General features: G+C 40.2%; 3 protein-coding genes across 3 annotated transcripts; all 3 read right to left on the reverse strand.

The window, feature by feature from the left end:
- Positions 1–5021: 5021 nt before the first annotated feature.
- On the reverse strand, positions 5022–5585 carry LOC147481808 (uncharacterized). Its single transcript, XM_086579072.1, has one exon. It carries the CDS (start codon positions 5583–5585, stop codon positions 5022–5024), a length of 564 nt encoding a protein of 187 aa, XP_086435198.1.
- A 666-nt stretch (positions 5586–6251) lies between these two features.
- Positions 6252–6695, reverse strand: LOC147481809 (uncharacterized). Its single transcript, XM_086579073.1, has one exon. The coding sequence runs from the start codon at positions 6693–6695 to the stop codon at positions 6252–6254; it is 444 nt and encodes a 147-aa protein (XP_086435199.1).
- Positions 6696–9465: 2770 nt separating this feature from the next.
- Positions 9466–9984, reverse strand: LOC147481810 (uncharacterized). Its single transcript, XM_086579074.1, has one exon. It carries the CDS (start codon positions 9982–9984, stop codon positions 9466–9468), a length of 519 nt encoding a protein of 172 aa, XP_086435200.1.
- Positions 9985–15825: the final 5841 nt, after the last annotated feature.

The following is a 15825-nucleotide window of genomic DNA, read 5'->3' on the forward strand; positions in this document are numbered from 1 at the left end:
CTTTAGCTGCCGCAATGACCCTCCCTTGATAGTCTCTCAAAACTGCTGCCCATCCACCTTCTAACCCTTGTAGTGTCCCATCCGAATTCAAATTCACAATATCTGGGCCTGATCGCTCCCACTTGCACTTTTGGGCCCTTGAAATTTCGGGCTCCACATACAGGTTCCACCTTTGTTCAAATTCTTTTCTTTCCCGCCCTATCTTCATCTCCATTCTGACAGCACCCAACTTCGTTCTGACATCCTTCATGATCAGTTGCACCAGCTGATTAAGATATCGCGTCTCATGTTTAAAGATTCGGTTGTTCCTTTCCCGCCAAATCCAATAGAAAAAAGCATTACTAGTAAGCTTCAGAGCATCTTCTTTCGGTCCCTTTCCACTCGTTTTCTGCACCATCCATTCTATCTCATCCTGCCAATTCGTTGCAGCTGGTCTTGCATATCCTAGCCTGTCCATTAGAGTAACCCAAATGTTTCGTGAGAACGAACACTCAAAAAACAGATGGGTTGTATTCTCGACTTCTCTCAAGCACAAAACACAGACATCATCATTTATCACTTTCCACTGCTTCATCTTATCTCTTGTTTTCAAGCAATCATTGAATATCATCCATCCAATGAACGAGTGTCTTGGTATCTTATTTGAAAACCAGATCAAACCATGCCAAGCTGTGTCCTGTCGGATACTCCTCATGCTATCGTACGTATCTTTGAGTGTATACTCCCCACTCTGTGATGCTGCCCATATAATCTCATCTTCTCCACCTTCTATTTTCACCTCATCTTCCATCTGTTGTGCTATCTCTATTATGTGGTGTCTAATGTGCTGCGGTACTGCCCAAGTTCCATCCTCTATCACGCTCGCTACTGTAGCAGTAAGGTTGCATGTAGAACTATATCGTAAAGCTATAGGAAACTTATCTGGTAACAATCCAGAAGGGTGCCAAGGGTCGTGCCACAGCTTGGTTTTTTCCCCATTCCCAATCTGATACAAAATGAAATTGGTGGCTTCTTTCCTCATCTTTAGTATGTTCCTCCAACTATTAGAGCAGTCAGGTGGTATCTTCATGTGCCAAAACTCTTTTCTCCTGATGTGATTCCTCTGTACCCATTCAACCCACAAGGTACTCTTGCCCTTTACAATCTGCCATATATGCTTTAGTGTAGCCGCCTTGTTTGCAATTTTAAGATCTCGAATTCCCAACCCTCCTTCTGAGTAAGGATAGCACATATCTTCCCAACTGATCAGTGCATGCGCAGTTTGAAGGTCAGGTCCTTTCCAGAGAAAGTTCTTACATATCCTGTTAATATCTTCAATGGTCTTCATTGGTAACATGAATGAAGCAGTCCAATATATGCTAAGGTTATTGAGCACTGCTTTAATGAGTTGCAACCTGCCTGCATAGGATAGTGTTTTCCCTTTCCAACTTTGAATTCTTTTCTGCACTTTTTTTTTTTTTTTTTTTTTTTTTTTATGAGTAAGCGAGGTTTTTAGAGAGGTCCCCTACCCCTTTTCATAAAATAAAATAATTGCTTATTACATCCTTACATATTGCTTTCCACTAGCATCTTCAAAAATAATTTTCTTTACATCCTTAGAAAAAGAACTAGGGACTACTTCTATGTATCTACTAGTAGGGATCTTATGGGCCAATGCATCAGCTAGCCTGTTGGTTTCCCTTAATACATGAATAATATTAAAATGGTCGAGCTCTTCCTTCATAGATTGTATCCTTCGAATAAATTTCTCTGCCACCCATGAATGCTTGTTTCTTCTGTTCACGAATGATATAACATTGGTAGAATCTGTCTGTACCTCGAGTTGTTTGACTCCATGCCTTAGAGCCATTTGTATTCCTTGCTCGACTGCCTGTAGCTCAATCATCGAAATGTTCTTAAACTCTGAACTGCCATGGCTTGCTGCTGTAACTACACCATTTTTGTTTCGTACCACTGCTGCCCATCCCCCATCTGTTCCTTGTAAGGTCCCGTCAGTATTCAAGTTGTATACCTTCTTTCCTGCTCTCTCCCATTAGCATAACTGTTTCTGTTCCTTTATGATACCCACGTCCATATTCCACATATCCATGAACTTCTGAGTTTCAGCACCTTGTTCCATGGTAATTTTCATGCTCATCAGCTTAATTCGCGTTATGCTAATCACTTCCTCAAACACCTGATGCGCATCAGCTCTTTTGTTCTTGAATATTCGATCATTTCTAGCTTTCCATATCATATACATAAACCCATTCCACATTATTCGGAACCCATCCTTCATATACCCTTTCCCTCGTGTGACAGTTTCTATCCATTCCACCTCTCCTTCCCACGTCAGTTCAATACTTCTATTATAACCCATTCTCTGTATAAGTAATTTCCATACCGTATTTGCAAAGCTGCAATAGTGGAATAAGTGATGTTCTGTTTCTATCCCTTGCCAGCATAGCACACAGGTATCAACTTGGATTTTCTTCCACTCCCTTAGTTTCTTCAGAGTCTTCAGTCAGCCATTTAGAGCCATCCAAGATACAAAAGAGTGGCGCGGTATTCTATTTGAATACCAAACTATTTTGGCCTACTTAACTTTATTCTTTATACTTCTCAACCCTTCGTAAGTCTCTTTCATGCTGTACTCACCATATTTCGTTGAAGTCCAGACCACCTTGTCTCCTTGCCCCATGATATCGACTTCCTCAATCTCCTGTAGAAAGTCGCTGAAGTGTACCATGATTCTCTGTGGGATGCTCCATTTTCCTGCTTCGATAAAGTCAGCGACCTTGTTCTGTAAATGACAAGTACTATCATATAGTAATGCCTATGGAAAATTCGACCTCAGTATCCCAGAATAGTACCAGGGATCATTCCAGAAACTTGTTTCCTTCCCATCACCAATTTTGTGTGTAACAATCTCCGCTGCTCCTGTTCTGGCCTTAAGAATGTGTCTCCAGCTCCATGAACAATCTTGTAGAATCTTTAGCTCCCAAAAACTCTTGTCCTTGATCTTGTTTCTGTAAATCCATGTCACCCATAGGTTCTCTGCCTTTGTAACAATCTTTCATATGTGTCTCATTGTTGCCGCTTGATTAACCTTCTCCAACTCCCTAATCCCTAGTCCTCCCTCTTCATAAGGGTAACATGCAGCTTCCCACCCAATCGAGGCATGTGACTGTGTACAATCTGTCCCTGTCCATAAGAAATTCCGACACAATCTATTGATGTCCTCGAATGTTTTCTGAAGTATTTTGAAAGACGCCATCCAGTAAACACTCATGTTGTTTAAGACTGCTTTGATGAGCTGCAGCCTTCCTGCATAGGACAGTAGCTTTCCCTTCCAGCTTTGGATTATCTTAGCCACCTTTTGAACGAAAGGACTACAATCCACTGATCTTAATCGCGTAGTAATCAAGGGTAATCCCAGATATCTCATTGGCAGTACTCCTCTTTCAAAATGCAGTACTTGCTCAATCTCTGTACTTGTGTCATCATCCACTCCTGCAAAGAATATATTACTCTTCTGTTGGTTCACCTCTAGGCCTGCCACCATTTTGAAGGTCTCCAGAGACTGCTTAAGAGTATTTGCACTTTGTGTGTCCCCATACATAAATGCCATCAAATCATCAGCAAAAGACAAATGGGTGATAAGGCATGCACTTTTGATGTAGTCTATACATACCACTCCTTACACTCTGATGCATAATATCAGTGAAAAGATCCATGACCATTACAAAAAGATAAGGTGAAATTGGGTCACCCTGTCTTGTCCCCCTTCTGCCTCTGAAGTATCCATGCGCAGTTCCATTAATCATGATTGAATACGATGCCGTCACCACACAAGCTTTAACCCATGTAATGAATCTGGCTGGCATACCTACTCTTTGCATAGCATACACCACCGCTTCCCACCTTACTGAATCATAGGTTTTTTTCAAGTCTATTTTAACAGCACATCTGGGCGGGTACTGGTCCCCTGTGATAATTATGCATGATCTCATGTGACAGGAGAATATTATCTTGTATACTCCTTCCAGATATGAAAGCTGATTGGTTAAGGTTAACCACTTTCGGCATGAACTCTTTCACTCTTTTCGTCATGACCTTAGTTATGCATTTGTACATCACTCCACATCATGCAATAGGTATCTAATCCCCTAATGATGTAGGTATAAGCACTTTAGGGATAAGGGTAATACAAGTCTAGTTTACCTCCTTTAATATCTAGTTCGACTGGAAGAAGTTTTTTGCTGCTCTTATAAAGTCTTCGCCAATAATTTTACACCTGCATTTGTCATTATTAATGTCTGCTAGGGCCTCTATGATTTCATCTCTTGTTACGTCCTTCTGTAGTCTATCCCATTCTCTCATATCAAGTTGTTGCCGAGGCTCCATGTCTTGAAACACTGATAAATCCACTGGCGTCATGTTACTAGGGCTGTATAGGGCTTCATAGAACGCCACACACTTATCTCCTATAGCTTTTGAGTCTTGTATAACATTTCTAGCCGCATCTTTCAAACATGTTATCTTGTTAAGTACTCTTCGTGCTTGCATAGACTTGAAAAAGTAATTTGTATTATTATCTCCCACTACTATCACCTGATCCCTAGATTTCTGTCGTATCATATCCTCCTCAGAGCTAATAGCTTGAACATGTGCTGTAATTGCTTCCCTTTCTTTCCTGATCAGAGATCGAACCATGGGCTGTGCTTGCAGCTGAGTTTGTACTTGATCCATTGAGTTTTTTGTTTCACTGACTCTGTTGATCACATTTCTAACTCTTTCTCTATTCCACTGTATTAGTGCCGCTTTTGTTAACCTTAGCCTCTTCATGAAGACAAACATCGGATTACCAACAACTGCACTCTTCCATGTTTCCCCTACTACATCCATGAATCCCTTCTCAATATACCAGAAGTTAAAAAACCTAAATGCTTTGCGTTGCTGATTTTTCTGAGCTATTGAAGTTACTATCATGGCTGAATGGTCAAAAACTGCATTCTGCATTGGCTATCACTCGATCCAATTTACAACTGACCCTCACCTCTTGCTTGTTGCTCCAAGTTAAAAAAATTCCCTTTAATTTTTATATCCACTAGTCCAGCTGCATTAACACAATCTAAGAGGTCTGCATAATGATTCGGTCTCACCTCTGTTCCTCCTATCTTCTCCTGGGTATTTAAAATCGAATTGAAATCTCCCAATATGATCCATGGTTTCTGGATAATGCATGAAAGATCAAGAATGCTCCTCCATAGCTGCCTTCTTATCCCCATATCATTGCTGCCATACACAACTGAGACTACGAACTCCTCACCTGATATTGTATCCATTTCCATCGTTATCTGTTGCGAGTCTTTTTGCATCAATTTTGCCCCACACTCTCTCGGATTCCAGCAGAACCAAATATTCCCCATTTCAGCTCCATTATTATTCCCTTCCATTCTCCACTCTGTGAATGTCTTATTGAAAATTCTATCTTGATTCTTCTGCCTAACTCTGGTCTCGACAAGTCCCATCACACTTATTTCATTCTTTCTTATCATCTCTCTAACTTCAACTTGCTTAAAAGCCTGATTGAAGCCCCTCATATTCCAACATGATAGATTTATCATTTACGTTTATTTGGGTATACCAAAAGGCTTGGTTTAGCCCCTTCTTTACTTCTAGTGCTCAAAGATTTTCTTCCTGCCTGTTTTAGTACTTGACTTTCTCCCTTTCTAGGACTTGTTGTTGTACCACTAGTATCAGATAGGTGCTTGAATCGATTATCCCCTTGGCTGGCCAGCTGTACTCTTCTAGCTTCAGTCCCCATTGGTTTTCCTTTTATATTTCTGCTCAGCTCTTTCTCTGTGATTTTTTCGATCCCTTGCATTTTTAAGTTCTCGGACTTGCTCCCTGTTTTGTTCTCTTCAAGCATCACTTCGTGTTGTTCATTCCCTTCTCTCTGTGTCTCTTGTTTGTTACAATCCTGTTCTTTATCTTGTTTCTCTGTCTCACCATCATTAGTTTTTCCTATTGATTCATTTCCCCTCGATGTTCCTTCTCCATTCAAGTTATGGTTCCTGCATCGGTGTTTCTTGCTTGGTGACTCCCATCCATCTTCCTCAATCTTCTATATCTCTTGCACCTCCTTTTCTACTACTTTTCCTTTCAGTTTTGATTTTCTTTCGGTTCCTCAGTTTGTCTTTCTGCCACATCTATTATTGCAACTTTTTGTTTCTGCAGCCACACCTTAGCACTATCTTTCTCCACTTTCACTTTTTAGGACAGCTTTGTTCATCGTGGCCAAAGACTTCACATCCCTTGCATTTCTGCGGTTTCCAGTTGTATTCAAACGAGACCTTGTAGACTCTCTTCTGCTCCAAGATCACTGGTACATCAGCTGGGTACGGACACTTTGCATCTATCTCTACACAAAGCCTTGCATACGATGTACGTGCCATGTTCTGTGTTAATCGATCAGTGAACAGAGGAACTCTGATAGCACTCCCGACTTGGCTAAAGCCTTGCTTATTCCACATTTCCATTGGCAGTCCTTTGATCACCACCCATATAGGGATTGTCTTTAGTTCTCGTGTTTCTGCCTCGACGAAAAGTCTCCAAGGCCTCACGACAAACAAATGGCTGGCAATGTGGAATGATCCCGCATCTAGTGCTGCCATCCTCTCATCCTCATTCATAAACTTGAATGTAAACATAGTTTCTCCATAGGGTTTCATGACAAAGTTCTTAGTTCTCTACGTGTGACTCACTACATCCTTTACAAAGTTATAATTGAGTCTTTTTCCAACAAATTATCCAACAATAATTTTTTCGAATTTCTTGTTCAAATCTCCAAATTGGGAGCTGTTTACATGGACTACAGCCTTGCCATTAACAATCACGGGGGGAATGTATGTTAGTTCATCAGTTCCAACTGACTTCCCTCCAATCATCTCAGCCCACGTACTCTTCGAAGTGTTCTGCGCTTCTGTAACTTGTGTGATTTCAACTCCTACTACTGCGGTTCTATCTGATGCAACTGTATTTTCTACTCTCAGCCCCTGTGGTCCCACTGCTTGTTTAAGCTTTGTGAATGTATCTTTGGTTCCTTGTGTCTTTATCTCTTCTGTTTTTTCATTGTTTTGAATCGCAATAACCAGTGCCTCTTTCTTTATCTCAAGCCCTTCACAATAATGTGCCTCTTTCGTACCAGTCAGATCCGACATAATCGGTTCCACTTCCTTTCCATTCTTTTCTACAACGTCTCTTGTTAATTTCTTAAAGATGAACTCTCCATCTTCTCCCACGCCAGCAACTCTTGTTTCTGCTGGTTTTGATTGTATATTTATGGGTTGCTCAGTCTCTCTGTACTCTTCAAGCTCTTCAACTTCTTTCACCGCTTCCAGCAATCTCTTGGCCTCTCTTAGAAGGTCTTACTTTGTTGTACGAGTCTCTGCTAGTCCTTTACTCACTCCCGGTTTCATTCCCATTCCAAACTCCTCAAATAACGTTTGTCTATATGTCTCAACTGATCCCTCACCATATCTAGCCTTTATCTCACTCTCAAAGCTATCCACATCCGACCCTGATGATGATTTCCTTGAGCTCTCAGATGGTGTGCTTGGGTTCTCACTCTCTAACTGACCTAACTCTCATGATTTTTGCATGGTTTCCTAAATTTTTTGTAAATGACCTAAATACCCCTAAGATTTAAAATCACCCCTTAGAAGTCCCCATTAACAATTAAACAAGCTTAATGTCCCTTTACTTTCTCATACAATGGTAAACAATCTGAAGATGTCAGCCTTGTAGTAATCAGGGGTAATACTAGATACTTCACTAGCAATTCACCCACTAGGAACTGTAATGCACTCTGAATTGCATTACATTGAGAAGTATCCAGACCAGCAAAAAACACTTGACTTTTGTTCATATTCACTTCTAGCCTCGAACACTGCTTGAATTTTGCCAAGTTTTACTGTAAACAGATAGCTGTCTCCTTTTCTCCATGCATAAATGCTAGAAGGTCATCTGCAAATGAAAGGTGAGTAATAATAGGTTCATGACATTTATAATGTAGCTTATATATCCCTTCCTCTACACTCTTCATCATAATATCAGTAAACAGATCCATTACAAGCACAAAGAGATATGGTGACATGGGATCTCCTTGCCGAATACCTCTTGTGGTTTTGAAATGCCCATATGGTGAGCCATTCAGCATAATAGAGTAACTTGCAGTCTTCATACATTCCCTTACCCAAGCAATGAACTTCCCTGGTATACCAATCCTTTCCAGTGCAAACAGAACAGCTTCCCACCTCACACAGTCATAAGCTTTCCTTAAATCTATCTTAGCCATGCATCTGGGGGGCCCAGTATCTCTATGACAGTTATGAATTAATTCATGAGACAGCAGAATATTATCATGTATACTTCTTCCAGTGATAAATGCAGATTGGTTGTGGTGTATAACTCTTGGCAAAAAAGCTTTCATTCTCCTAGTGATAATCTTGGTAATGCATTTGTATACCACAGAGCAGCATGATATAGTTCTATAATCACTAACGGATGAAGGGCTTTGCATTTTAGGCACTAAAGTAATACATGTAGTATTTACCTCAGATAGCATCCTGCTAGACAGGAAGAAATTCTGGATTGCTTTAGTAAAATCATCACCCACAATTCTCCAGCATGTCTTGAAGAACAAAGAGCTGAACCTATTCCTGAAGCTTTGTCATTATCTATGTCTGCCAATGCTTCAATAATCTCATCTCTGGATACATTCTCTTGCATCTGGTTCTGTTCCTTTTGTGTTATCCTCTCTCTAGGGTGTATACTTGCAAGATCATCAAAACTCATTTCTGGCAGTTCAGGACTGAAAAGCAGCTTATAATACTGGACACACTCCTCTCCTATGTCATTTAGATCTTCAATGACATTTCCACTTTCATCCTTCAAGCAAGTAATCCTATTTGTGCTTCTTCTAGCCTTTATAGACTTAAAGAAATACTCCGTATTATTGTCACCCAATGTGACCACCTGATCTCTTGATTTTTGTTTGTGCATTGACTCTTCAGCAATTGCAGCTTTCACATACTCTCCTATTGCACTCCTCTCCTTCTGCCCTAGTTCTTGATTTGTAGGATCCATTTGCAGCTCGGTTTGAACTCTGTCCATTTCTTTCTTTGTATCATCTGCTCTGGTTTGCAATTTACCCACTGGTTCTCTGTTCCATGCAATCAGATCTGCCTTTACTTGTTTTAGTCTTCTCATAAATGTGTACATCAGATTGCCAACAGCCTCCATTGCCCATGCCTTCCCTACAGTTTCCTTAAACCCCTCCTCCTCTGTCCAGAAGTTGAAAAACCGGAAAGTTTTCTTCTTTTGATTTCTTTGTGAACATGGGTACATCACCATCGGTGAGTGGTCTGATGTGGCTCCTGGATTTAAGAACTCGGCCTCAGTGTCCTCAAACTCAGTAATTCATTCCCCATTTACTAGCACTCTATCCAGTTTCCTCCATATTCTTATCCTCTGCTTGTTATTCCATGTGAACTTGTGCCCCTTGTATCTTAGATCCACCAACCCAGACATTGTGACACAATCTAGTAAATCTTCAAAATGTAAAGTCCTTGTTGCAGTATCCCCAATTCTTTCTTGTGCATTTAGCACTAAATTGAAATCTCCCAGTGCTACCCAAGGTAAAGTGGTAGCCGAGATATTGACAAGATTATTCCACATACCTCTCCTTTCATTTCTGTCATTTGAGGCATACACAACCGTAATTAGAAATTTCTTACCGTTGTTCAGTGTGCCCTCCATTGTAATGCTCTGTCTGTCCTTAAGTATCAGTTTCATTGTACACATCTTAGCATTCCATACCAGCCATATTTTGCCCAAATCATCTTCACTGTAGTTATGTTCCGACTTCCAGCCACTACAAACTTTATTTAGAATTCTCTCCACATTCTCTGCTTTTACTCGCGTTTCCAGCAGCCCCATGATTCCTATATCATACTTCCGAATCAACTCTCATAGCTCATAATGTTTGAAACTCATGTTAAACCCCCTCATATTCCAACATCCTATACTTATCACCATAGTCTACGCAAGTGTGGATATGAATGAAAGAAGACAGCTATGGAGGGCTTTAATAGACTTATCATGCATTATACAAAAGCCATGGTTAGTAATGGGGGATTTTAACTCCATTTTGAGTCCACAAGAGAAGAAAGGAGGTATAGAAGTCAGACCAGAACATTTTACAGATTTCTTGAACTGTGTAACATCAGCTGGACTAGGGGATATCAAGTACAAGGGGAATCACCTAACATGGAGTAAAAAGCAAATGGAGAGAATAAGTTGCAAACTTGACAGAGTTATGGCGAATGCAGAGTGGATTGATGAGTTCGAATATCATGAAGCTGAGTTCTTAAACCAAGTGCCATCTCCGATCACTCTTCCATGATAGTAACTTCTATGAAACAAAGAAATCAAAGAGAAGAGCCTTTAAATTTTATAACTTTTGGCACAAAGAAGAAGGATTTATGAGAATAGTGGAAGAGGCGTGGAGAAGCCTAGTAGTGGGTAACCCAATGCACGTTTTCATGAAGAAACTGAAGGTAACGAAGGGGGCACTCATTGTGTGGAATCGAGAGAGAGTGGGGAATGTTATAGATAGAGGAAAAGAAAAGAAAAAAGAGCTGGATGGAATCCAAACAGAATTGCAAGTACAGCCTTAGAACAGAGAACTGATTACAAAATAAAAAGAAGCACTTAAACATTATGTTCGAGCAGTAGTAACAGAGGAGGGGTTTTACAAACAGAAGTCGCGGGATCAAGTAATCAGCGTGAGTGACAACAATACTACCTATTTCTTTAGATCGGTGCAAGCTAGAAGAGTGGTAAACAATATTACTTGCTTGGTAAACAGTGACGGCCATATCATGCAAGATTTTAATGACATTGGGGATGAATGTGTGCGATATTACAAGGAGTTGTACAGTCCAGAGCAGATGGCGGAGATTAATCTAGCAGTATTTCAAGAGATTGGGCCAAGGCAAACCATAGATACTGCAGACCATGAAGATTTACAAAGGCAGATCACAAGAGATGAGATTGTAGAAGCTTTGGCAGATATTGGGAATGAAAAAGCTCCGGGAAGTGATAGATTTTCAGCTTTCTTTTTCAAGTGTACATGGAGACTTATCGGGGATGACTTCCTAAAGGCAATTATGAATTTCTTTACTTCAGGTCAGCTCCTTCAAGAAGTCAATGCTACTTACGTCACACTTATACCAAAAGTACATAGTCCATCCAATCTGGGGGAGTATAGACCAATAGCGTGTTGTGGAGTGGTATACAAGTGTATTACAAAAGTGATGACAAGAAGATTAAGGCAGATAATGCCGAAGGTGATAAACAAGAACCAGTCCGCTTTCATTACAGGAAGGAGCATTCAGGACAACATCCTGTTATCCCACGAACTCATGCATAACTATCATAGGGATGCAGAACCACCAAGATGTGCAGTCAAAGTGGACATTAAAAAGGCCTTTGATTCCGTGAGATGGGAATCGATTGAATTTGCTATGGAGAGAGTTGGCATGCCTAGAAAATTCATTGAGTGGGTTAAAGTGTGTGTGGAATCATCCCATTACTCAATCATGATCAATGGGGCACCATACGGGTATTTCAAGGGAAAGCGAGGAATACGACAAGGATACCCTATGTCCCCATACTTATTTGTCCTAGTGATGGATCTGTTCTCGGAAATCATGCACTACACTGTAACAACAAATGAGTATAATCTTCATCACAAATGCAGAAATCTAGTGATAACTCATTTGTCCTTTGCAGATGACCTGATGGCCTTCATGCGGGGGATGCAAACAGCCACAAAGCTAAAAGAGAACCTGAATACATTCAAAGCTTGCACTGGATTAGAAGTGAATGTTCAAAAAAGCCATATATATTTTGCCGGAGTGGATGACAGCACTTGTACAGAGATCGAGGGGATATTACAATTCCCAACAGGAGAGTTGCCCATGAAATATTTGGGACTCCTCTTAATTACGACAAGATTGAGATCACCAGATTGTAGTCCTTTACTCACAAAGGTTACAAACAAGATACAGAGCTGGAAGGGAAAGGCTTTGTCATATGCGGGGAGATTCCAGTTGGTTAAAGCAATTCTTAACAACCTGAGTGTATACTGGTTTGCATCATTTATTATGTCACTGAAGATCATTGATGACATTAATAGGTTGTGTAGGAATTTTCATGGACAGGGCCTGACTGTCATCAATCACATGCTTTGATTGGATGGGAGGAGTTGTGCTACCCATATGAGGAGGGAGGGCTGGGACTGAGGAATCTGACAAAGGTGAATCAAGCAGCAAATATGAAACACATCTGGAAAGTAGTAACACAGGCAGATACACTATGGGTGGACTTGGTACATAGGAACTTGATCAAAGGGAGGAACTTCTGGCAGCTCAAACTCCCAAGTGACTGTTCTTGGAGCCGGCGAAATCTACTAAAAGAGAGAAAGGAAGCAGCTCAGGTGGCTATGCACCAAATAGGCGACGGAAGTAACACAAATTTCTAGCTTAATCCATGGCATCCGAGTGGAATTTTGAAAGATAAGTTCCCGCAAGTTTTTACTTATAACTCCACATGCCACATAAATTCAAAGGTTTCTGAACTTATTGTACAAGGAGAATGGCACTTTCCAGATCGGATAAAGGTTCACATAAGAGAGATAGTAGAAGAGATTGACTATGAAACAGATAATGGGGGGAAAAGGTAAGCTGGTATGGAATGCATCAACTCATGGAGACTATAGCCTGAGGGACACTTATGAAGGGTAGAGAGGGATAAAACAACTAGTGCCTTGGCATCAGCTGGTATGGTTCCCAAATCGTATTCCAAGACACTCTTTCATTAGTTGGGTGGCGATCAAAGGGGGTCTCAAAACGCTAGAGAAAATGAAAGAATGGAAGAAAGTCACTACAGATACATGTATATTGTGTTGGAAAGAGGTCGAGATGGCATAACACCTCTTTCATGATTGTGATTACTCTAAGGAAGTTTGGCAGCTGATTCTAGAGAAAATGGAATACAATAGATAACAGGAAGTCACATGGCAAGCAGGAATCGATTGGGTACAGAGCAAAGCAGCGGGTAAAGGACCGAAACAAGATGCAATGAGGTTAGGATGGATTGGGTACATATACTGGATATGGCGAACTCGAAATGATAAGTTATTTGAAAAAAACAGGCGCGCACGGCACAGGTGGCTTGTAGAATATTGAGTGATGTCAGAACAAAACTTCAAACAATGGAAATAAAGTTGGAAGAGGGACCAGAGAATCATCAGTTCAGAGAAATATGGAATGTTGATGTGGTATCTAAACTGAGGAAGACGAAGTACTGTAGCTGGGAAAGAGCAGAAGAGGGCGTACTAAATTTGAATACAGACGGTACACTAAATGGGCCTTTAGGTGGATGGGCCGCGGTTGTGAGAAATGAACAGGGGCAAGTCATTATAGCAAGTAAGGGAAGGTCCAATAAGCGGACCATTGCTTTAATAGAGCTGCAAGGTGTTGAAAAAGGTATCAAAATGGCTATTTCGCAGGGAATCAAGAAGCTCAGAGTGCAGACAAATTTAGCAAATGTAATCTCTTTTTTCAAAGTTGAAAATCAGTACCCATGGCAAGCAGAACAGATGATGAGGAGCATTACCCAGATGAGAGAGAAACTATAAATATTCACTATTACTCATATGTACCGAGAAGCTAACAAACTTGCAGATGCATTGGCAAGTAATATTCCTACAATTAGCTATGTAGAATTAATTCCTAGTTCATTTTCGGAGGATGTAAAGAAAATAATATATGATGATGCAGTAGGCAAACTCTATACTCGATTGTAACAAGCTATTTAATCTTTATTAATGAAAAGGGGTAGGGGACCTCTATAATAACCTCGCTTGCCCATCAAAAAAAAAAATCTTAGATCTAACTTATATGATCTAGGCTAGGGTTTAGGGTCTTACAAAGGGTTTCATCATTGATATTTGAAGCCGTGGAGTGTTTCCTGTGCTTTCGAGTTTTTGGGCCCTTGAGTTCACTTTTATCGTTGACTATGGCTTTGATCGTTAACCGTTGATTTTTGACAGTTTGACTTTTTGGAACTTTTTCCCAGTTATTCCTTGATGTCCCTTTTAGGGTCCTTTTGACTCATTTTGGCTTTTAATGTATTAGTTCCAGAATAGGGCTGTATCTAGACAAAGCGATAAGAACATGAGATTTCTACAATCAATCAATCAATCCGGTGTTTTGCATGTAAGCTCTTTTTATTTTTTGATTGGAAAGTGAGGTTGTTTATGAGGTTCCCTACCCCTTTTTATTTAATATAAAAGATCTGTTACAGCTTGTTACATTCTTACATATTGTTTCCCCACTGAATCATCATGAATGATTTTCCTTACATCCTCCGGAAATAAGTTAAAATCTAGTTCTATTTAGCTCGTTGTGGGAATAGTACTAGCAAGTGCGTCTGCTAACTTGTTGGCTTCTCTGTAAACATGAGATATAGTAAACTCTTCCATTTGCTCTCTCATTCGACTGATGCTCCTCATAATTTTTTCTACTTGCCATGGGTGCTGACCCAAGTTCTGAAAAAATGATTGCACATTTGTTGAATCAGTTTGTGCGTGAATGTACCTGAAGCGGTGATCAATAGCCATTCTCATTCCTTGCTCGCCCTTGCAATTCTATTAGTGCTATAGATTGCTTGTCTGATCTTCCCTTTCTTGCCACTTTAACCTGCCCATGCTCATCTCCTATTACAACTGCCCATTAACCTCTCATCCATTGCAAACAGCCATCGGTATTCAAGTTAAATGTTCCTTGAGCTGCGCGTTCCCATTTACAGTGTTTTTCATTCATCATTCTAGTGATTTTCATTCATTCTAGAACAAGCTCACACGTAATTGTATTCCATCAAGTGTTTCGCATACATTCAATCAGTCAAGTGTTTTGCACTCATTCAAATGCAAACTCCAATGTAGATGCCTTTAGTCAACTGTTTTGCATTCTATCGGTGTATAAAGTGGGGTTATAGGGTTTGGAAGTTGTTCATCTTAGATCTAACTTATGTGATCTAGGCTAGGGTTTAGGGTTTGGAGGCTTAGTCCTTGTCTTACAAAGGGTTTAGTCATTGATCCTTGAAGCCTTGGAGTGTTTCCCGTGCTTTTGAGTTTTTGGCCCTTGTCTTCACTTTTATCATTGGCTATGGCTTTAATCGTTGACCGTTAACTTTTGACAGTTTTACTTTTTGGCACTTTTTCCCTGTTAATCTATGATGTACCTTTTAGTGTCATTTTGGCTCTATAACACGCGTTTTGATGTATTAGTTCCAGAATAGGGCTGTATCCGGAAAAAACGATAAGAACATGAGTTTTCTACAATCAATCAATCAATCTGGTATTTTGTATTCATTATAGTGCAAACTCATACGTATCTGTATTCAATCATGTGTTTTGCATTCGTTCTAATGCAAACTTGCTTGTAGGTACGTTCATTCAATCAATCAAGTGTTTTTCATTCATTATAATTCAAGCTCACATGTAAGTGTATTCCATCAAGTGTTTCGCATACATTCAATCAATCCAGTGTTATGCATTCATTCTAATGCAAACTCCCACGTAGATGCATTTAGTCAAGTGTTTTGCACTCTGTCGGTATATAAAGTGGGGTTATAGGGTTTGGAAGTTGTTCATCTTATATCTAACTAATATGATCTAGGCTAGGGTTTAGGGTTTAGTGGCTTAGTCCT

This window comes from Coptis chinensis, chromosome 8 (assembly GCF_015680905.1).
Source record: "Coptis chinensis isolate HL-2020 chromosome 8, ASM1568090v1, whole genome shotgun sequence".
NCBI lineage: Eukaryota > Viridiplantae > Streptophyta > Magnoliopsida > Ranunculales > Ranunculaceae > Coptis > Coptis chinensis.